A 24,519-nucleotide genomic window follows, 5' to 3' on the forward strand; every position below is an offset into this window, starting at 1 on the left:
CGACACACCTGTGGAGCGCTGAATGCTTTAACCAGTCATCATCATACTGGGAAGTGGCGTAATAGAAGACAAGTAGTAATAGCTTCTAAGTAAAACTGTCACTGAAATTAGTACTTATAGCTGGGCCATGGTGATGCAGGGGCGAGGGCGGGTACAGACGTGACTCCCACACTCTCTAAGTAATACTGGCACAGACTTCTGGGTACCAAATGTAAGAGACCAACTAATAAGCACATTAGAAGCTCTCCTAGTTTTTTTTTTTTTTTTTTAAAGTTTAAATTATTTGGTGTTAATAATCAGTGTTAGCTTACTTATGTTAAAGTGACATTGAAGTGAAAAAAAAACTTAAAAAAACTTATGAAATAATGAACTGCATGTGTAGTACGGATAAGCAATAGAACGTTAGTAGCAAAGAAAAGAGTCTCATATTTTTATTTTCAGTTATATATCTTTTTATTCTATAACATTGCATCAATGGGCTTGATTCACTAACCGGCGCTAAGCCGGTTAGTGTGCCTTATCTGAGGTTAGTGAGCCTTATCTGAGGTTAGTGTGCCTTATCTGAGGTTAGTGAGCCTTATCTGAGGTTAGTGTGCCTTATCTGAGTTAGTGTGCCTTATCTGAGGTTAGGGTGCCTTATCTGAGTTAGTGTGCCTTATCTGAGGTTAGTGTGCCTTATCTGAGGTTAGTGTGCCTTATCTGAGGTTAGTGTGCCTTATCTGAGTTAGTGTGCCTTATCTGAGGTTAGTGTGCCTTATCTGAGGTTAGTGTGCCTTATCTGAGTTAGTGTGCCTTATCTGAGGTTAGTGTTCCTTATCTGAGGTTAGTGTGCCAAGGCTAGTGTGCCTTATCTGAGGTTAGTGTGCCTTATCTGAGGTTAGTGTGCCTTATCTGAGGTTAGTGTGCCTTATCTGAGTTAGTGTGCCTTATCTGAGGTTAGTGTGCCTTATCTGAGGTTAGTGTGCCTTATCTGAGGTTAGTGTGCCTTATCTGAGGTTAGTGTGCCTTATCTGAGGTTAATGTGCCTTATCTGAGGTTAGTGTGCCTTATCTGAGTTAGTGTACCTTATCTGAGTTAGTTTGCCTTATCTGAGGTTAGTGTGCCTTATCTGAACTTAGTGCACAAAGCTACATCGCGCACTATAACACGCATCCACATTGCGCACGATAACATCGCACCCTCTATACTGTACATGATGCGACCTTATGCACCATTATCATCGCATCCTATGCGACCTTATGGTCGCAGCATATACAGTATAGCGGGTGCGACATTATTGTCGCACCGCGCACAAAGATCGACGCATTATGCTGTGCGCGGTGCAGTGCGCGATGTAGCTTTGTGCATATTTTAGTGTTCACAAACCTACTTAAGGGGCACTAAGTTCAGATAAGGCACACTAACTCCGATAAGACACACTAACTCAGATAAGGCACACTAACCTCAGATAAGGCACACTAACCTCAGATAAGGCACACTAACTCAGATAAGGCACACTAACCTCAGATAAGGCACACTAACCGGCTTAGCGCCGGAAAACTCTTATTTACTCCGGCACTAACACTTAGCGTCGGTTAGTGAATCAAGCCCATTGTGTCATATTTGCAGTTTGTAAATTACACACTATTTTAACCTCTCTAGTGGTATTGACGGTTATGCACGTCAATACAAAACATGCTGCAAACGGTATTGGCGTGCATACACGTCAGTACTCTATCTAGCACTGTATACTAGACCCGTGCTTGACACATTTCGGCAAGTTACAGAAATAAAAAAAGGTTATGAAAATGAATTGGATCACTTTTTGCACAGAAATCCTGGGGAAATTGAACGCCAGGTTAAGTGATGAAACAGAGCAGAGCTAATGACCCTTTGACCTTCTCGGCAGAAAAACCTTAAAGGGGGGGGGTTGAAAATAAAAACAGACACTTACCTGGGGCTTCTACCGGCCCCCTGCAGCTGTAATGTCCCACGCTGCCTTCCAATGATCTGCCGGTCCTGGTCTAATCCAACTGCGGCTGTGCGGCCGTGGCCGTCATCGAGGCGCAGTACAAGAACACCTTGTACTGCACCTGCGCCTGTAAGGAGACCACTGTGGCTGAACGGCAGATCGCGGGAGGACGGCGTTGAGGCCATCTTCGGACAGAGAAATAAAATTAAAATAACATTTTTAACAAGTGAAACAGCGCCAGGGTGTGGCAAGTAATAGGAGGTTGTAGTCCTGGCATATAAGGAAACTTGTTTATTTGAATACATTTTATAGACATTATTATTATTATCGTTTAATATTATTATTTAACCCCCTTAAAACCTACTAGGTGCCTCTTAGGACACATTACTACTCTGGCTTGGACTTCAGCGCAGAGAGCACTGGTTGGCCCGTTGCTATTTATTATAGGAAAGCTATAGTAATCAATTGGAAACAAACTGACCGACCCTCACTACAGTATTGTAAAAGTTGGTGAATAATTCCTTACATTTGTATGAAGCGGCATATATGGCCAGGGGCTGTGCCTCTAAATTTGTGAAAGTGTGGAAGCCATGGATTAGTAATAAAGAAACAAATGAATTTAAGATGATACATTTTAATTTGTATACCTGCTAACCTTGAAAAACCTGATTACACTGGTTGATTTCAGCCATCGATCGATCAGAAATCGTTTCTACTAAATCTATCGATTTGACAAAAAATAAAATCTTCTATGAACTCACCATACTCCTAACGGAATACCTTGGGGTGTGTTCTTTCTAAAATGGTATCACTTGTGGGGTTCCTATACTGCCCTGGCATTTTAGGGGCCCTAAACCGTGAGTAGTCTTGAAACCAAATGCCTCAAAATGACCTGTGAATAGGACGTTGGGCCCCTTAGCACACCTAGGCTGCAAAAAAGTGTCACACATGTAGTATTGCCGTACTCAGGAGAAGTAGTATAATGTGTTTTGAAGTGTATTTTTACACATACCCATGCTGGGTGGGAGAAATATCTCTGTAAATGACTTTTTTTTTTTTTTACACACAATTGTCCATTTAAAGAGATATTTCTCCCACCCAGCATGGGTATGTTTAAAAATACACCACAAAACACATTATACTACTTCTCCTGAGTACGGCGATACCACATGTGTGACACTTTTTTGCAGCCTAGGTGCGCTAAGGGGCCCAACGTCCTATTCACAGGTCATTTTTAGGCATTTGGTTTCTAGACTACTCCTCACGATTTAGGGCCCCTAAAAGGCCAGGGCAGTATAGGAACCGCACAAGTGACCCCACTTTAGAAAGAAGACACCCCAAGGTATTCCGTTAGTTGTATCGTGAGTTCATAGAAGATTTTATTTTTTGTTACAAGTTAGTGGAAAATAACACTTTGTGAAAAAAAAAACAATAAAAATCAATTTCCGATAACTTTTGACAAAAGATAAAATCTTCGATGAACTCACCATTCTCCTAACGGAATACCTTGGGGTGTCTTATTTCTAAAATGGGGTCATTTGTGGGGTTCCTATACTGCCCTGGCATTTTAGGGGCCCTAAAGCGTGAGGAGTAGTCTAGAAACCAAATGCCTCATAGGACGTTGGGCCCCTTAGCGCACCTAGGCTGCAAAAAAGTGTTACACATGTGGTATCGCCGTACTCAGGAGAAGTAGTATAATATGTTTTGGGGTGTATTTTTACACATGCCCATGCTGGGTGGAAGAAATCTCTCTGTAAATGGACAATTGTGTGTAACAAAAAATAAAAAAAAAATCTCATTTACAGAGATATTTCTCCCACCCAGCATGGGTATGTGTAAAAATACACCCCAAAACACATTATACTACCTCTCCTGAGTATGGCGATATCACGTGTGGCACTTTTTTGCAGCCTAGGTGCGTTAAAGGACCCAAAGTCCTATGAGCACCTTTAGGCTTTACAGGGGTGCTTACAATTTAGCACCCCCCAAAATGCCAGGACAGTAAAAATACCCCACAAATGACCCCATTTTGGAAAGTAGACACCCCAAAGTATTCAGAGAGGGGCATGGTGAGTCCGTAGCAGATTTCATTTTTTTTTTTGTCACAAGTTAGCAGAAATGGAAACTTTTCTTTTTTTGTTTTATTTTTGTTTCAAAGTGTCATTTTCCACTAACTTGTGACAAAAAATAAAATCTTCTATGAACTCACCATGCCTCTTAGTGAATACTTTGGGATGTCTTCTTTCCAAAATAGGGTCATTTGGGGGGTATTTATACTATCCTAGAATGTTAGCACCTCATGAAACCTGACAGGTGTTCAGAACAGTCAGAGATGCTTCAAAATGGGAAAATTCACTTTTGGCACCATAGTTTGTAAACGCTATAACTTTTACCCAAACCAATAAATATACACTTTTTGGATTTTTTTTTATCAAAGACATGTAGCAGAATAAATTTGGACAAAAATGAATATAGAAATTGTACTTTATTTGAAAAATGTCAGCACAGAAAGTTAAAAAAATCATTTTTTGACACAATTCATGTCTTTTTTGATGAATATATTAAAAACGAAAAATCACAGCAGCAATCAAATAGCACCAAAAGAAAGCTGTATTAGTGACAAGAAAATGAGGTAAAATTCATTTAGCTAGTAGGTTGTATGACCAAGCAATAAACCGTTAAAGCTGCAGTGGTCTGAATGGAAAAAAAAGGCTCTGGTCCTTAAAGAGGAGCTGTTAGGTATAAGGTCTCAGAGAAAAAAAACACATATATCAGTAGCTAAATATTGGCTGTACTTACATTACATATGCATTTCACTGTCCACGTTTGGATTTCACAGAATTTTTATATAGTATTTGCAGAGAATGATGCTCCTGACAGCTCATGGCAGGTTCCGTGTTTGTCTGTCTCCTATGAAGCCAATTGTGTCGTCATGTCCTCCCTGCTTCCTGATGATTTGACTCACAAAAAAGATCCTAATGGACAACACTACTGTGCAGTGAATATTAATTAGCCATGTGGCTAGGAACAATAGCGGACTCGTGCAGTATACTCTAATGGAACATGTGCCCTGTGATTTTACAGTGCTGTCAGCTGGGCTGCGTTACAAGCTGCTGTAACTTGAGCCCGTAACTTCTCACTAGCAGCCTTAGGGCGTGATTGGGAAATGAAGGGGATGACCCAAGGTGGGGAGAAGCAGCCCCAGAATGCTTTGCAGTATGTTATGCGGCCTGTCGTCCTACTTAAAAGCTTGGGAATAACAGCCTTGCTGTTCAGCACACATCAAAAGTAAGAGAGATTTTTAACTTCAGTATTGCCTTTTTGGCTTCCTTCTAAACTGTTTAACACAGGAGAATAGAGGTTTAAATTAGTTTTTGCAGCCTGACAGTTACTCTTTAAGGGGTAGACTGTGGTCCTCAAGTGGTTAAGTAAATGGAGTAACTCTATTGTAAACTCTATCTAGCTGTACATTATTATTTATACCTGTTTATATTTTTATAATTGATATAGTGAGATCCTAAGGTGGTTGGGGGGAGTGCCGGAAAAGTAAGTTGGAAAGACTGGAAGCAAGAAAGGACTGTCCATTGTGTGTTGTTTTTCTTTGCTGTATGTTTTATATTTGAAAAAATCCATACAAAGATATATATAAAAAAAAATACTGCAGATTGCCTGGCTGTCCATCTGATCTTCTGTCTCTAACATTAGGGGAAAATGCTAACATTAGGCTACTTACACACCAGGACGTTGCGTTTAGGGGACGTTATAGGGCACATAACGTGCCCCTAACGCAACGCCTGGTGCTCTCTGATGTGGACGTCAGGGTGAGCCGCGTTGTGCAGCTCACTCTGGCGTCCGTGATGCCGTGATGCGTACTCTTGGATGCATGCGGCATCACGTGGTCCCGCCCGGCCAATCACCGCACAGAGCAGCCGCTCCAGGAAGTAAACACTGCACGTCACACCGTGCAATGAATATTAATTAGCCATGTGCCTGGCCACTCCCCACTCCTCCCCAACACTACTGAGCATGTGCGCACAGTCTAACCCGGCTTAGCCGCGCATAACGCACAGCATGCAGCACTCTCAACGGATGTGCTGCGTTACAATGTAACGCAACGTGGGTACTGTGAATGGGCTGATTGATTTTTCATTACTGTGCACTGGGGCTGCGTTACAGGCTGCACTAACGTGCGCCTGTAACGTCTTACTGTTAAAGCAGCCTTAGAGTTGTTTTACGTTGATACTGTAGGCTTGAATTTCTCTCCTGAAAATAAATGGCTAAATGCAGCTTTAAATTGATCACATGTTGAAAGTAAAGGTTTTGGAAAAAATGTTAACACCCTCAAACAATTAGAGGATATCACTCTGATGGCTGAAATCAGAAGAGCTGGTTGATGAGCGTAAAAAAACTGAGGAAATTTTTTTTTACGCTCATCAAGTGAGAGTGCTATGGAGGCTTCCATATTTATTTCCTTTTAAGCCAGTTGCCTGGCTATCATGCTGATCCTATACCTCTGATACTTTCAGCCATACACCCTAAACAAGCATGCAGCAGATCAGGCGTTTCTGACATTATTGTCAGATCTGACAAGATTAGCTGCATGCTTGTGTCTGGTGTTATTCAGACATTACTACAGCCAAATAGATCAGCAGGACTGCCAGGCAACTGGCACTACTTAAAAGGAAATAAATATGGCAGCGTCCATATACCTCACACTACAGTTGTCCTTTAAGATGGATTGAAAACATTCAGAAACCATGAGCATTCCTATGAAACTATTCTGAGAAGCATTGACCGAAGAGTCGGATTTGCATGCAATAAGCATTAAATAGCTTGAACAGGAACCATAAGTCACACCAGTTAATGCAGGTACAGTACTTATAGTGAGCTCCTTTGTCCATATTTCTGTGCAGCCTGGATGATACTGTAGCATTGCAGCCATGCACAAGCAAGTCACAGAGGGCAGGCAATTCCCTCAGTAATCAGGCAGCAGCTTAGGCAGGAAGCATAGGTCTCACCAGTAGATGCAGTTTGTGGTCTTCAGCCCATGCCCAAGTGGCTTCCAGCCCGCTCACTGACCATGGTTTATGGGTCTCTGACTGATATATGATGTCTGCACCTGCACACTTTCCACTATAGCTGGTTACGGAATACCGCAGGGGCCAAAAAAACAGGTTCACTACAACCAAAGTTCTATTTTATCTGGATTTACTATACCAGGAGTTACTCACATATACTTATAATGGCGCTTAGCTGCGGCCAGGACATTTACCATATTTTTCAGACTATAAGGAGCAAGAATGGGGAGAAAAAGTCACTGCAATTTATTTTCCAAATCCAGGGAGTCCCCCGACTTACGAAACCCCTCCCCTCAAATCGAACCGCCGACCCGCCACAATGTTAGGGACTCCATGTATTGCCCTCATGTGTCCTGCGCTCCCAGCTTCTGCCGATGATACACTCAGTAGGAGCTGGCACTAGGGGAGCAGTAAGGAAGAGGAGAGGTCTCTGCCGCAGGCTCCAGAGGATTAGGTGAGCCGTGCTGCCGCTGCTTAATTTATTTAGGGGGAGTGGAGGAGGACACGGGGGAGCGGAGGAGACATGGAAGCCAGAAGGGGACACATGGGGGAATGACTCATGGGGACAGAAGGTAACACATGGGGGACACAGGAGGACACATGAGGTCAAAGGGGGACACAATAATTGGGGGAGAACATGTACAAGATGTTCCTGGACCATGGACGCAACAGGTTAAGTATTTTTTTCCCTCTCTAAACCTAGATGTGTCTTATAGTCTGAAAAATACAGTAGTCCAATTTTTACTGTATCGGAGTTTACTATAACAAGATTATACTGCTGTAAAACAATATCTTGTAGTACACAGAAATGTGACCAGTGACAACAACCTTATTTTTCTATTTATTACAATCAGAATCGAGTCTCCTGAAGTCGCACTGGTATACGAGGGTTTCTCACTGCTATAAACTATTCTAAGGCTTCCAATGTTTGCCCTCCGTGAAACCTTTACGTATGAAATCCTTCCCGTGGCGGCGTTGCGCTATTCCTGCATTTCCACCACTCCACATTCATTTCCACATTACTCACCTTGATCACGCTGAGGCTAATGACTCGCTATTGTGCTCAATCTAAAAGATTTATTTGACATCAGCGGTGAACGCTTTCTCTTCCGACAACAGAGGAATTAATGAAACGTTTTCAATCTGCTTCCCAGAGCTTGTCTGCCGCGGACTTGTGCGCCATGTAATATTTATAACGACTTTCCTCTCTCACTGCACTTAAAATTTAATGCCGTAACGCATAAGACTTCCCACCGCGCTCGCCTTTCATGATATCCGCTGTTTGTTGTTTGATATGCACAGTATTTAATATAATAATGACAATAATAATAATACAGGTAATACGGTTATACAATAATTAATGTCAAAGGGGGACCAATGCCATTATTTCACTTTTCTCACATGATTTATCCAATGACTTGTAATGCCGATCTCCTGGGAAGTAATATATCAAAATATTATATAAAAATAATAATGCATTAAATACAGTCATAGGCTTGAATAAGAATTAATCATTGCATTTTATACACAGCCAGTAAAATAACCTAATTCTGCCATGATAGTAGCTTCATGTAATCTTGGTGAAGCTGCTTACGCAGTCTGGAAGGGGGCGGGGGCTGATTTGTGAGAAAGGGCTGCCAGTTTATTGGTGATACAGGAAAAGAGAACAGAGTGATTGTAGGAATGATCCATGAGAGGCAAATAAATTTGAGTTGCAGCATTATGCACATTTTGTATGCAAATTTATGCAGCTTGAAAATGGACCAATTGGATTTTATCTCAGCAGGATTTGATTGGCTTATGTTCAAGCTGTGTAAATTTGCATACAATAGATGCATAGTGCTGAATCAACTCAAAATTATTTGAAACTCATTGACCATCCCTAATGACTTGTACTGTCCAATCAATAGGCTGTGGAAGTGGCTTTGCCTGCACTGTATTGCTGGGCATGTGACTTGCAGGACTGGCTGGACATAGCTATAAATCATTTTTTGGGTAAGATATAAAACACACTGGGCTCGATTCGGTAATCGGCGCTAAGGGCTCGTTTCCACTAGCGAAGTGATGCGAGTGTGGCTACGCAGCCACATCGCATCTCTTCCGCCGCCTGCCGCATCACTTCCGCATCTCCTGATGCGGAAGTGTATTGGGAAGATGGGACACAGCTGCCGGCGGCTGCGGCCGTGCGAGAATCTGCAGCATGTTGCAGGTTATCGGACCGCTCCACGCCGCACCGCACAACATGCACGCAGCGGAAACTCTGCGGTGCGATGCGGCTATGTAGCCGCATCACACCGCTCCTAGTGGAAACAAGCCCTAAGTGTTAGCGCTGGAGTAAAAAAGAGTTTTTCGGCGCTAAGCCGGTTAGTGTGCCTTATCTGAGGTTAGTGCCCCTTATCTAAACTTAGTGCCCCTTATCTGAACTTAATGCCCCTTAAGTAGCTTTGTGCACACTAAATAGCTTTGTGCACACTAAAAGATGCACAAAGCTACATCGCACACTGCAGATAAGGCACACTAACCTCAGATAAGGCACACTAACCTCAGATAAGGCACACTAACTCAGATAAGGCACACTAACCTCAGATAAGGCACACTAACCTCAGATAAGGCACACTAACCTCAAATAAGGAACACTGACCTCAGATAAGGTTAGCACTGTAGTTTGTGCCCACTAAGTGATAAGGCACACTAACCGGCTTAGAGCCGGTTAGTGAATCAAGCCCACTGTATTTAAAGAGGAACTTTAGCAAAAAGGGGGGAAAAAGTGAGAAGTTAAAAAATAGAAGAGAGATTAGGAAATTATTGATATTCGCCATGTTTTTGTTCATATTGTCTGATCCACAATCAGTCTGCACATAATTATCTTTACTACTGGCAGACATGAAAAAAACAGCACTAACGGCCATTATCTATAACAATGCTTTAGGCTAAAAGGTTGCATTTATATAGCTATACTTATGCAGAGAGTGATATACCGGTTGCTTGGCAGTTTGAAACAGCCACTATTTCCCACAGTGCACCAAGGTTTCCACAGTGTCCTGACATCACACTGTGGGAGGGGGTTTCACCACAATATCAGCCATACAGATGTCCCCGATGATCTATTTGAGAAAAGGCAAAGATTTCTCATGGGAAAAGGAGGATCAGCTACTGATTGGGCTGAAGTGGTTTCAGCTCCACTTTAACTCTGTATTTAGTTGTTTTTTTAACTTTGGGTTTAAAGATTTTTATTATAGGAGACTGTCTGGTGCTTCTGTAGAAATTGTCCTAATACTTGCAGTAAGTGTGTCTGGGCAAAAAGTCCAACATGCTTAGTCAAGATAAAGTTCTTTTCAGTTGCTCGCAGTTTTATCTGGTTTCAAAGAGTCAGTCTGGTCCCCTGACTCCCCCCTGAAGTAGATATACACGTGAACAGAAGTATGACATCACAGGACACCATAGTCTCCACTGTCCTTAAAATTAATCCACTGACCTTCTCAACACATTCTCTGGAGTGTTGCATAATGAGTCTCAGTTGAGTTTTGTTGGCTGTAGAAAGTAGATTATCTGTACATATTAGTGTCTGGGTATTTCTTCCTCACCTCATTTGAACTAAAGAAGTTTCTTGTACTGGCAACGAAACATCCAGATGAATATTGTTGTTTTTTTCTTTGGACATATGACCTGGATAAAGGTGAACATTCACAGACGTGTACTGTGCCCTATAGGTTGCCGTAGGCATGTAGGGACGGTTGCATCATCTGACGTCTTTCTATTTATATTGCAGCCTGATAGCTTCTCAGACAGGAGAGCTCCATTCTGTCTGTGGGTTTCCTGGCATACTCTGCTGCCAAGAGAAACTCGGAGTTAAAAAGCAATAAGACTGGCTGCAGAACAATGCCCAATCATCACCCTTCCCCTCTTCACAGCACACTTCCCCATCAGTAATTATTACAGTTATCATTTTTTTTTGTATCTGCAATGGCTGGGGGTCAGTTTGTTTAATTCTTTTAAACAAAAAACAGCTAGGCCTGGTACACACTTTTAATTATGATTGGCCAATGACTGACCAATTTTGCCACCTCCATGGAGCCTGAGGGTCACCAGATATTGAATACTGTGAGCAGATTGTGTAGGTAATCCATCATACTACATGGAGGTAGAAAAATTGGAAAGTAATTGGCCAATCCAGGTGTTCAGGGACATGGGTGCCACCTCCAGGTTTCACCTTACCAGAAAAGTTGGGTGGCAAGTAGGAGCACTGTTTCATTTGAATCCATCTCTGACTGTGCCCCAAAACGTCTAGTTACAGCACTGCTGGAAACAGAAAAGGTATGTTATTGATAAGGTACAAGAATGTCCTGTGAGAAAACTCGAGGGAAACGTTTATTAAATTAAGACCATACATTTACCGGTATGTAATTGGACAGTGTTACATAGAGGTGTTAGAGTTAGATATTTTCATGTACTGGTAGTAAAAATGTGGTGTGCTAATCAAGTAATTTGATGTGTTCTTCTCAGCAGTGTCCCAGCAGCAGGCTGTGCAGAGCCACCTAGAGAAGCCTGCGGGAAATGCCATCCTATGTGCCAGCTGTGCCAGCCCCTGCAAAGGAGAAGTCCTGAGAGTACAGAGTAAATACTTCCATATCCAATGCTTCAAGTGCAAAGGTAGGACCATCCTATCAATGTATAGCCAATTAGCCATAACTAGATTGTAAATTGCAGAGTAACCAAGGTATTCACCTATGAAAGTTATCCTTGTGATTGTCATATTATCATAATTCTTATTCTTATTATTCTTCTTTTTATTATTATGTGTAAGGGTAACAGGAATATACTTCAGGATACAAAATTTAGCAGCAGTTTAGGATGCAGAATTACAGTAGGGCTTCAGAAGTACAAGTATGAATCACGCTGAAAATACTTTATCCAATCTGTCATATACTAAAAGTATTTTTGTTATAAAAATACAGGTATTGCTCCTGACTGTGAAGCATGAGGTCAGAATTTACTGAAAGTATTTGTGTTAAAAAAAAAATTACAGGTACTGCCCCTGACTGTGAACCATGAGGTCATGAGTTTGATTCCCGGGGCCAGTGTTTAGGATAGACTGAGAAAGAGAGGAATGTGTTCTACCTGATGGACCACACCTTTCCTGATTCAGACCAATCAATTAATTTGAGCTGTGTCAAAAATGTGTGAGGACCTTGGCCCTCGAAGGACCAGTTTGACATCCCTGCTTCAAATGATCTGTGTATGTTTTGTGGATTGTGGGTTGAAGACCATCAGTGATCAGCTGTTCTTACCAGACTAGGCTTCAGTTCCAGTACTGCCAAGTAGCAGTGCCTAGATAATCTGTATATTTCCGAACTACTTGTGGAAATCAACAGAATCACCCTGGACACAAAATATTTTGCCAGGAATCAGATTTGTTATTTACTGTGCTGGAACAACAGTGGAAGGAGATTCATTGTCATCTCACATTATCCTATGGATCAGTGTCCAGGATTCCGAGATAATGGGGTGGGTCAGGGAAATGCGGTCATGTAATCACACTTGCCCCGTGTGGAAGATGCGACTCATCAGAGCAGCTGTGTTGAGTGCAATACGGATCTTCACATGAAACAGTATTTCCCCCTGTATTTGACTGCTATTTCATGACTGACTAGAATAACAGAATACCAAAGCAGCTCGGGTGACCCAAAACGACTAGGAAAGTATAGGGGACTAAAAGAGACTGAAAATGCCTTCTACTAAAAAGCAATGCTCAGTGTAGATTGCTTTCTTAAAACTGAAGGCATTTGCAATAATTCAGCTTTACAGGGACCATGAGCAGCTCATGTGGGTATGCATTTAAGGTCATTTCTGTCACCAGCCTGTAAATATTCCTCCTCCAGGTCTGTAAATTGCATTGGGCTGGTGAATCTCAGCAAAGTTGTGCTGTGACTCAGGAAATCAGATCGTCTCGTGCACTGAGCACACTGACGTGCTGCTCGGGCACAGATAGGCTGAGAGGAGGATGACGGAAGCCGGAGCATGTGCAGACCACATGATCCGACTTCCACTTCCGGGGTCACAGCGCGACTTCATTGAGAGTCGCTGGCCCAATGCAATTTACACCGGCCGCACAGGGGGGAGAAAGAGTTTGAAAGTGGGCAGATTATTTCCACGTATTTGTGGGTATGCTTAAATGCATACCCACCTGCGCTTGTCAAGTAACTTGTCTATAGATCTTATCTAAAGTTTAGATAGTTTACACAGCAAATCTGGCTGCATACAGCTTCAAAAGTTTATGATGATTTATTCCTGTGATACAATGAGAGTGGCCATGTTCTGTTTGTCATCATTACACAGGTAATCTGCAACTGCATCTCCACCACTCAGCCTGTGAAAAATTCACTCCCCCTCCCCTCTGCCATCTGAAATCTCTAGCTAGTAACCTCCTCCTCCTCCTGCCCAGACTGAGCTCCCATAAGCCTTGAGTGCCTTGGCGTTTGGAGAAGCTGTGGGCGAGGCTTATTTAGTTTATAGGGATATAAGTATTAAAACAAAAGAAAACGTATTTTGGCTTGAGGAATGCCCTATAAACTGTATGTAAGGAACAGAATTATGCAATGAGTAAAAGTTTATCCACTTTAAAGGGAACCTTAACTGAGAGGGATATGGATGTTTCCTTTTAACCCCCTTGGCGGTATGAAAAATACCGCCAGGGGGCAGCGCAGCAGTTTTAAATTTTTTTTTTTTTTTAAATCATGTAGCGAGCCCAGGGCTCGCTACATGATAGCCGCTGCTCAGCGGCATCCCCCCGCCCGCTTCGATCGCCTTCGGCGATCTCCGATCAGGAAATCCCGTTCAAAGAACGGGATTTCCTGGAGGGCTTCCCCCGTCGCCATGGCGACGGGGCGGGATGACGTCACCGACGTCGGCGACGTCGGGACGTCATTGGGAGACCCGATCCACCCCTTGGCGCTGCCTGGCACTGATTGGCCAGGCAGCGCAGGGGTCTGGGGGGGGGGCGCGCGCCGCACCGGATAGCGGCGATCGGGCGCGCGGCGGCGGCGATCGGGGTGCTGGCACAGCTAGCAAAGTGCTAGCTGCGTCCAGCAAAAAAAAAATTATTAAAATCGGCCCAGCAGGGCCTGAGCGGCAACCTCCGGCGGCTTACCCCGTGTCACACACGGGGTTACCGCTAAGGAGGTTAAACAATACCAGTTGCCTGGCTGTCCTGCTTATCTCTTTTGCTGCAGTAGTGGCCGAATTACACACTTAAAACAAGCATGTAGCTAATCCATTCTGACTTCAGTCAGAGCATCTGATCTGCATGCTTGTTGAGGGGCTGTGGCTAAAAGTATTAGAGAGACAGGATCAGCAGGAGAGTCAGGCAACTGGTATTATTTTTAAAAGGAAAAATCCATTTCCTTCTCAGTTTAGGTTCCCTTTAAGTGAGCGATTGTGGTCACCCACAATGCATCACTGCTGAATATGCAAATTATCTCTTTACGCCCCTGAAGCTTACATCTAGAACTGCTGGCGTATAGCAAGTCTATATGAGAAATTGGCGGTGCTTCCAAATACAGGCTGCACCCGAGTTGACCAGCTGCATACATGTGCAGAGCCCAAAACACGGGGCAGCTTACACAACTTTCATTCAAAACAGATGCAGCAAATGGAGGATGTTAGCTTCCAAAACAGTTGCACAAAGTCTGCGCTCAGATGATGTGGCAATGATGTGCCCTCACAAAAGAGACCTCACCACTAACGGTTAAAGCATAGTATGAGCCTGAGGCTGCTAGCTATAAATGGTATACACATTTTCTAAAGAACAGGGGGAAAAATTGCAGCTCTCCTAATCAATGCAACTAAAATGAAACTAACAGAGGTGTGCAGCGCCCCCCAGCACCCCCCAGGGAATCAAATACAAACCTTGAATACAAATAAGATGCAAAGCTATGCACTAAACCCTAATATAAATACATTGAATGCACACTGATACACATGGATGTAGCTAGCCATAAGTAAACTTACATTTTGTATTGTAAGTCTCTTATGGCTAGCTGCATCCATGTGTATCAGTTTGCATTCAATTTATTTAGATTAGGCTTTAGTGCATAGCTTTGCATTTTATTTGTATTCAAGGTTTGTATTTCAGTCCCTGGGGAGGCGGTGTATGCCTCTGTTGGCTTCATTTCAGGTGCAGCCTGATTAGGAGCACTGCCAATGTTTTCCCTTTTTCCCTATAGCAAGCCTATAGCTTATAAAATACAGTATACAGAGCCATATCAGCCCAACCTGCAGACAGCCTGTTCCAGACTAATGGTCCTCTTCATACTTTCCTAGTAGTTTTGGGTCACCCCGAGCTGCTTTGGTATTCTATTGTACTGGTCCAAGTCCTACCCCACAGAGCTATATCAATACCTGCCATGCACTGAGAAGGACCAATAGTCCGAAACAGGCTGTCTGCATGTTGGGTTGATGTGGCTGTGTAAATTATATACATTATAGGCTTGCTATACACCAGCCTGACTTCAGGGGCATACAAATATAATTTGCATATTCAGTAGTGATGCATTGTGGGAGACCATAATCGCTCACTCAAAGGTGAATTATCACAAACAACTTTTCTTTAAAGGAAACCTGTAATGACTTTAAAAATAAAGCTTCACTTACCTGGGGCTTCTGCCAGCCCTCTGGTCTTCTGCCAGCCTCCGGTCCCCCGGATTAGGGATTAGGGGTCTACATAAGCAGCCCCTGGAAAGTAACAACTTGCACTCCCCCTGACACTCCCAATCTGAGCTGGACTACCTGCAAGGCAACTGAAGCAGGTGCCTAGTGCCTAACGGGTGTTTCGGGTCAAGACTGACAGTTCCTCTGTCTTCCAACACTTCTCCTTACCAAAGAAGCCAGGGGTCAATCATGAGGAGCCAAATATGCTATCTTACCTAGGGCAGCACTTCACTTTACCCGTCTCTGGTCTAAACCTGGCAGTCGTTATTAGGGCCAGACTGGAGTAGTTGTATGTATTAAAATAGGTAATAATGTCAAAATAATCAGTATATATATGTGTGACAGCGCTCCTCTTCAGAACCTGCAAACAGAACACAGATAGAAATGGCACATAGTGCATTACTGTTTTTTCAGATCATGAAACACATAAACGTGCAAAAGTGATAACGCTGTGCTCCACTCGTGATGGACAACAACCCCCTCACACCAGCAGCTCACCAGATGGACGCCACCTCACAATCCAGGTGTGTCTAGCGCTGAGCCTTAGAGCGGCCAACTGCAAATACCATCCTCCACAATGCGTATATCCACAGTAGGATCAAATCCTCTTTAATGTACAGTTCCACTTGCTGAACACGTCCTATGTAAAATAGCGGAGACGTCAGCTGAGACTATGAGGATCGCCTCCTCATAGTCTCAGCTGACGTCTCCGCCATTTTACATAGGACGTGTTCAGCAAGTGGAACTGTACATTAAAGAGGATTTGATCCTACTGTGGATATACGCATTGTGGAGGATGGTATTTGCAGTTGGCCGCTCTAAGGCTCAGCGCTAGACACACCTGGATTGTGAGGTGGCGTCCATCTGGTGAGCTGCTGGTGTGAGGGGGTTGTTGTCCATCACGAGTGGAGCACAGCGTTATCACTTTTGCACGTTTTTGGGCGCATGTGTTTCATGATCTGAAAAAACAGTAATGCACTATGTGCCATTTCTATCTGTGTTCTGTTTGCAGGTTCTGAAGAGGAGCGCTGTCACACATATATATACTGATTCACATTGAGGCTTTGTGGTAGCGAACACTCAGGGAAAAGACTTTCCAATTACTCATTTATTTACCTATGTATTGAATTAAGAGAGTTAAAAATCATCACTGTGGTATACATATTGTCTGCCAACTGTGGCTGGCGCAGTTTGTGTTTAAAGAATGTCAAAATAATGTTTGCCTTTAATCCCAGTAACATGCAGAACTGGTAATGCTAACTTCCTCGTTCGCTGCAAATGTGAAGTTCACTTTAACTTTTCATCTCTCTCTCTTTCTCTCTCTCTCTCTCCCCCTCCCTCTCTCCCCCTCCCTCTCTCCCCCCTCTCCCCCTCTCTCTCTCCCCCTCACACCATCTCCCTCCCTCTCTCTCTCTCCCCCCCCTCTCTCTCCCCCCTCTTTCTCCCCTTTCTCACTCCCCCTCACACCCTCTCCCTCTCTCTCTCTCCCCCCCTCTCCCTCCCCCTCACTCCCTCTCCCCCTCACACCCTCTCTCCCCCCCCCCTCTCCCTCCCCCTCTCCCCCCCCCCTCACACCTTCTCCTTCCCTCTCTCTCTCCCCCCTCTATCTTCCCCCTCACACCCTCTCTCTCCCCCCTCTCTCTCTCTCTCTTCCCCTCTCTCTCTCTCCCCCCTCTCTCACTCCCCCCTCACACCCTCTCTCTCTCTCTCTCTCTCTCTCCCTCCCTCTCAATTTCCCCTCTCTCTCTCCCTCTTGTAGCAGATTGAGTATGTTGTTACTTCTAATCTCCAGACGCATATTGCTGTCTCCACTTCTGAATTCTATTTTCAGTATTCAGAGATATGATTTGTGTATGAAATTTAACATCACTGGCGGTAATTCTTTTCCTTCTCCTGTCAGTCTGCGGATGTGACTTGGCCCAGGGAGGCTTCTTTGTGCGGCAAGGCGATTTCATTTGTACGCCCGACTATCAGAGGCTGTATGGAACGCGGTGCTTGAGCTGCGATGAGTTCATTGAAGGAGAGGTGGTCTCTGCATTAGGGAAAACCTATCATCCTCGCTGCTTCGTATGTGCGGTGTGCAGGTAAGTCAAGAGCTTCCCCTCACCAGGCGCTGACCTATATTGTGCCATGTATTATCAGGTACTTACCGATGAAGCTTTATGAACTAATGAAAATCATGGAATTCCTGCTTTGGAAAGTGTATTTTTGTGCATGATTTTTGACACGCTGGGCCTGATTCACTAAGGCCGATTGAACGCACCACAAAGCTAAAAATAGCCTTCAGGGATTACCGTGGCAATACGCGGTAATCTCCCTTCTGGCTGCCAGAATTGCGGGAAGGTTATTAATAAAAATATGGTTCCGAGCATGTGTGCTGCAACGCAAACGCAAAAAAACATTTAAAAAGCTGCGTCGCCATAGACTTACATGGCTTCCGGTTCGCCGCACGTTTCTGCGCATGTTGCCCGACAATGAAAATTAGGCACTTCGGATCGCGTCGCAGCGCGCCAGGTATGGAATGCCCCATAGACTTTTATTGGTATTGGTGCCAGTGTGAAAGGTATGTCCAGTCTAAACATTGCCATAGCCCCCACCGTAGCATCACTGCTATGGTGGGGATACATAACAATACTCAGCAACATACACTCACCTAAAGGATTATCAGGAACACCTGTTCAATTTCTCATTAATGCAATTATCTAATCAACCGATCACATGGCAGTTGCTTCAATGCATTTAGGGGTGTGGTCCTGGTCAAGACAATCTCCTCCAAACTGAATGTCAGAATGGGAAAGAAAGGTGATTTAAGCAATTTTGAGCGTGGCATGGTTGTTGGTGCCAGACGGGCCGGTCTGAGTATTTCACAATCTGCTCAGTTACTAAGATTTTCACGCACAACCATTTCTAGGGTTTACAAAGAATGGTGTGAAAAGGGGAAAACATCCAGTATGTGGCAGTCCTGTGGGCGAAAATGCCTTGTTGATGCTAGAGGTCAGAGGAGAATGGTCCGACTGATTCAAGCTGATAGAGGAGCAACGTTGACTGAAATAACCACTTGTTACAACCAAGGTATGCAGCAAAGCATTTTTGAAGCCACAACACGCACAACCTTGAGGCGGATGGGCTACAACAGCAGAAGACCCCACCGGGAACCACTCATCTCCACTACAAATAAGAAAAAGAGGCTACAATTTGCACGAGCTCACCAAAATTGGACAGTTGAAGACTGGAAAAATGTTGCCTGGTCTGATGAGTCTCTATAGAGTCAGAATTTGGCGTAAACAGAATGAGAACATGGATCCATCATGCCTTGTTACCACTGTGCAGGCTGGTGGTGGTGGTGTAATGGTGTGGGGGATGTTTTCTTGGCACACTTTTGGCCCCTTAGTGCCAATTAGGCATCTTTTAAATGCCACGGGCCACCTGAGTATTGTTTCTGACCATGTCCATCCCTTCATGACCACCATGTACCCATCCTCTGATGGCTACTTCCAGTTCGAATCATCTCAAATTGGTTTCTTGAACATGACAATGAGTTCACTGTACTAAAATGGCCCCCAGTCACCAGATCTCAACCCAATAGAGCATCTTTGGGATGTGAGGGAATGGGAGCTTCGTGCCCTGGATGTGCAGCCCACAAATCTCCATCAACTGCAAGATGCTATCCTATATGGACCAACATTTGTAAAGAATGCTTTCAGAATCTGGTTGAATCAATGCCACACATAATTAAGGCAGTTCTGAAGGTGAAAGGGGGTCAAACATCGTATTAGTATGCTGTTCCTAATAATCCTCTAGGTGAGTATATATATATAAATATAAATATATATATATATATATATATATATATATATATATATATATATATATATATATACTATAGATCAGAGGTGCCCACACTTTTTCGGCTTCTGAGCTACTTTAAAAAATTAGGATGTCAAAATGATCTACCTATGTACAATTTAAGGAGCACACTTGTATATACAGAATGGAAAATGTAGTGGGGTTGGGATCTACCATGAAGTCCTTCGTTATCTACCTAATGGGCACCCCTGCTATAGACTGTATAGTAAATACACAATATATATACATATAGTATATGTAACATGAAACAAGGAAAACTACCATAAAATTGGGTGTCCTGAATAATGTATTGCACTCTACTATGTGTCAGTACAGTGTCTCTTTGAGCTACATACACACATATACAAACAATGGATTTTCATTGGTCAAACCTGACCACATTACAGCAGGTAATATTTAACCACTTCAGGATCACTGATTTTTTCCCTTAAAGAGAACCAGAGGTGGGTTTCTGCAATCAATATAGGACACAGAGGCACATTCTGCATACTATCACCAGCCTCTGTCTCCTTATAGTGTGCCTCCAGCCACCCCCCCCCCCCCCCCGCTCTGCTGTTCCCCCTTATAAAAACCGCCACGTTAGCACAGATTGTTGCTAGCTGGCTGTGTACATTGATGCTGCCACTCACCGCCGCTCCCCCGCCTCCTCTATAGCGCGGCTCCCCGCCTGCATCCCTTCCCTCCCCGCCTCCGCAAGCCGATTGGAGGAAGAGGCGTGGAAGGAAGGGACGTAGGCGGGGAGCCGCGATATACAGGAGCGTACATTTCAGCGCTCCTCTCATTCATTCACCGGTAACTTTATTGTTACTTATCACACTGAAATGATCTATATATTGTTTTTTTCACTACAAATTAGGCTTTCTTTGGGTGGTACTTTTTGCTAAGAATTACTTTATTTTATATGCATTGTAAAGGGAATAATAAGAAAATAAGGGAAAAAAATCATTATTTCTCAGTTGTTATCCATTGTAGTTTTAAAATAAAATGTGCTTCGATACATAAAATCCACACGTTTTATTTGCCCATTTGTCCCGGTCATTACAACATTTAAATTGTGTCCCTAGTACCATGTGTAGTGATAATATTTTATCTGGAAATACAGGTGTATTTTTTTCAGTTTAGTGATTTTTAATACTATATCACTTATTGCAAGACTTTATTTGCAAAATTAACAGTAATATACACTGTAATATCGCCCACTTGAGCCATAGGAAAACATGGTGAAGCAGGTGGTTATGGCGCTCAGCTCTGGGCATCGAAACTAGGCTCCCCATAGCAGCAATGCTATGCTGCGTGGGGAGCGTAAGGGCAATTCAGGGCTCCGAATTACACCTCCCTCCGAGTTGCGCTGACTCGGAGGGGGAATAGCAGTTAAAGCCGCCATGGAGTTTTGCTGCAGCAGGGAGAGCCATCATTTGGCTCTCCCAGCATTCAACTCACCAGCGAAAAGTATATATGTACGCAAGCATGGACATTACCTTGCACATCAGTTGTCCTTTCAGTAATAAGTGACAGCAACTGATTTATAACTGACAGCAACTGGTATATTTCAATTCTGACAAAATTTTGTCAGAAATGTAAGGAATCATTGTTAGAAGAAATTGATGAGCTTCTGAAAAGAACTGACGGCGAGATAAGCATGTAATATTCATTTGCAGGCACATCATATGTGTTTATTTTTTAAAAATGTTCCGGTTCACTTTAACGTGCTTTACCTGCACATGTAACAGGAGGGCAGTGAATATGCTCCAAAGTACCTTAAAAATGAACAAGCTGTATCTAGGGCTTTCACACCAGAGGGATTTTTCGGCGTTTTAACGCCACGGCCGAAGTTGGCGTTTTGCTAGGTAAAAGAAAGTCCATAGACTTTCATTTTACCTTTCACATCTAACTCGGCGTTTTGGAGCGTTGCGTTTCAACGCTCCCAGGAGCTTTTTCAGGGCTCTTTACAGCCGAAGTTGGCTGTTGGCGTTTCAATGATAGTCAATGGAAAACGCCAACTTCAGCGTTTTCAAAGCCTTTTCAAAGCGTTTTACAGCTATCTTGTTCACTTATTTTTATAGAAGAAAAAAAAAGGACGTTTTCATATGGGCTGTAAAACTCTTTCAAAACGCTTTGGAAACGCTATGTATTGGCGTTAAGCAAAAGGCTGACTTTCAGCCTTTTCTACCACAGCCTCTAGTGTGAAAGAGCCCTTATCTCTGCAGGTTGTTGTGCAGACGGCTGTTTCAAAATGTTTTTCCAAATGAACGCATGTAGGATTGAAGGAAGTTCTGTCATATTGCTTCGGCATTCCGCTATGAATACAAAACAAGGAATCTGGGTTCTGCGATTACCTAAAATGCATTTTGAAATGTGTCGGTTGCAACATTTGAGAAATAATTCTAATTTATGACTCCATTGTGTTCTAGGAACCCATTTCCTCCCGGGGACCGTGTGACTTTTAATGGGAAGGAGTGCATCTGCCAAAAATGTACCGTCTCACCCACCGTCAGCAACAGCAATCTCTCCTTACAGTCCCTAAGAAGTAAGGCTTTCTTCTCACTTCACTCTCAAATTATTGCTGAAATTATTTCTTAGGCCCAGTGCACACCGAGCGGATTTGGATGCGATCCGCCGGCCGCATCCGCCTGTTAATCCGCTTGGGTAATGTATTTCAATGGGCTGGGGCACACCAGAGCGGTAGACGTTTTGCAGAAACGCATACTCCCGGGCTGCAGCATTTTTTGGATTTCGGAAGCGTTTCTGCCTACAATGTTAAGTATAGGAAAAACGCAAAACGCTCTGAAAAACGCCAGATCAGATCGGTTTTCCAGGCGTTTTTGTTATAGTAGCTGTTCAGTAACAGCTTTACTGTAACAATCTCTGTAATCTGCTACACAAAAAACGCTACACAAAACGCTTCATCATAAAAAGAAAAAAGGCTTAAAAAACCGCTAGCGTTTTGCGGATCTGCTAGCGGTTTTTGGTGCACACCAGAGGAGTTTTTCTGAGCGTTTTGAGTTTTTGAAACCTCCTGCTAATGTTATCCTATGTGTCTGTGCACACTGGAGCGATGAGGTTTTTTTTTAAAAAAAAAAACCATAGCATTACATTGTGAAGAGCTTTTGAAACCTCTAGCGCTTGGGGAGCTTTTCTGGTGTGTCTCAGCCCTTAAAAAAGGCTTAAGTGCAAAACTTTAAGAATGATATAAATGATAAGTCTGGTGATGGAGAGTGGACCAAAAATTACAACCACTAAAATGTACCGTAACCTGTAGAAAGGAGAATGTATGTGAAACCGGCTCTGCTGGGAACCGACATGATTCATGTCTCTCTCCTGCTTGGCTCTGCCTACACTTCTGTACAGGATTCATTTACTTTACATGTGCTTCAAATGTATAATGCAATATATCTGGATTACTGACAGAAGGGGCCGGATGTCTGGAAAGACCACAAAGGTCCGGGCTATGGAAGGAGGGGCTAAACATGGTATAAAAGGGGCAATATTGCACATGGATAGGAAGCAACAAGAAGGTTAGCCTAGGGGCGGAAATTAATAAATCTGGCCTTGCTGACAGCGGGTAACAACCATCCCGCCAGGCCCCCAAGCAAAATTATCATTCTATATACCCCGCCACACCCACTTTTTTCTCAGTTTCCACAGCTCTGCTCGCCTCAGGTATCCTTTAGAGGGAACCTAAAGCAAGAGGGATATGGAGGCTGCCATAGTTATTCCTTTTTAACAATGCATATTGCCTGGCTGTCCTGCTGAGCCTTTGCCTTTAATACTTTTAGCCATAGACCCTGAATAAGCATGCAAATCAGGTGCTCTGACTGAAGACTGACTGGAATTGCTGAAGCCATGTTCAGCAGGATAGTCTAGCCAGGCAACTGATATTGCTGAAGAGGAAATAAATATGGAAGCCTCGCTTTCGTTTCCCTATAACTAATATAATTTAGGGATGGAGGGGAATTTTCTTATGAAAATAAAAAAAATATATATTAAAAAAGGATCATATGGTAATAATATATGTATAGACACATTGTACGTTCCCTTCAAGAAATCCTATATTTAATTTTATCTTTCTGAGAATGTGCTGCGTGCATTGCCGCTTTGGTACAGTTCATCTTTTCTATTTACATATATCTGCCATCTGTCCCTGATACTTGTTTTCAGAGGTTGTCCCTGTAAATTTTCATCCTTGCAACGTTGGCTTTCAGCAACCATGTCCTCTACAAGATGTGTTTTTTTTTCTGCCCACTGACTTCACTTCACATCAACTGTTAATGCTTTGCTGAGTTGCACAACTTAAGTTAAAATGCAAACAAACAAACAAAAATAATATAAATAAAAAGCAAAACAAACCTACAAAACCCAATAAAACAACCATAGTAGAATACAGCAAACAACATGTAACGCTGGCTAGGACTTGATGTACCTAAAATAATAAGCTCCGCCTCCCCTCATTACCCCCCATTCCCCTTCCTCCCCCACCCCTCCCCCACAGGTTGCACCCCTGGTTGCTGCCTGCTGCAGTTCTTTGAAGTTGTGTCATCCTCCTCCCCAAAACCCCACCCTGTGTGATGCTCAGTCATTCAGTACCAGAAAACCCTATAAAAGAATCATGTTTGCACACTGCAGCCACTGCACTGAGCCACCATCTGCAGTAAGCCACCACTGCATGGAGGAAAAACGTTTTAGCCATTTATTTAGGAAAGGGTTTTTTACAGTAAGAGTGATTAAGATGTAGAATGCATTGCCACAGGAAGTCGTTATGGCAAACTCTATACCTGCATTTAAAGGGGGGCTTAGATGCTTTCCTTGCGTTGAAAGACATCCATGGCTACAATTACTAGGTAATGCCCAATGATGTTGATCCAGGAATTTTATCTGATTGCCATCTGGAGTCGGGAAGAAATTTTTCCCTGTTGGGGT

At 43.3% G+C, this 24,519-nt stretch overlaps 1 protein-coding gene across 1 annotated transcript in view; it reads left to right on the plus strand.

Moving 5' to 3' along the window:
• ABLIM2 (actin binding LIM protein family member 2) overlaps window positions 1-24,519 on the plus strand; it is a 226,009-nt gene that overhangs the window by 52,070 nt on the left and 149,420 nt on the right. The window contains exons 2-4 of the mRNA XM_068276796.1: window positions 11,533-11,679; window positions 17,636-17,819; window positions 22,014-22,129. Coding sequence (XP_068132897.1) covers window positions 11,533-11,679; window positions 17,636-17,819; window positions 22,014-22,129 — 447 coding nt within the window. The remainder of the gene's footprint in view (window positions 1-11,532; window positions 11,680-17,635; window positions 17,820-22,013; window positions 22,130-24,519) is intronic.

This window comes from Hyperolius riggenbachi, chromosome 1 (genome assembly GCF_040937935.1).
Source record: "Hyperolius riggenbachi isolate aHypRig1 chromosome 1, aHypRig1.pri, whole genome shotgun sequence".
Lineage (NCBI taxonomy): Eukaryota > Metazoa > Chordata > Amphibia > Anura > Hyperoliidae > Hyperolius > Hyperolius riggenbachi.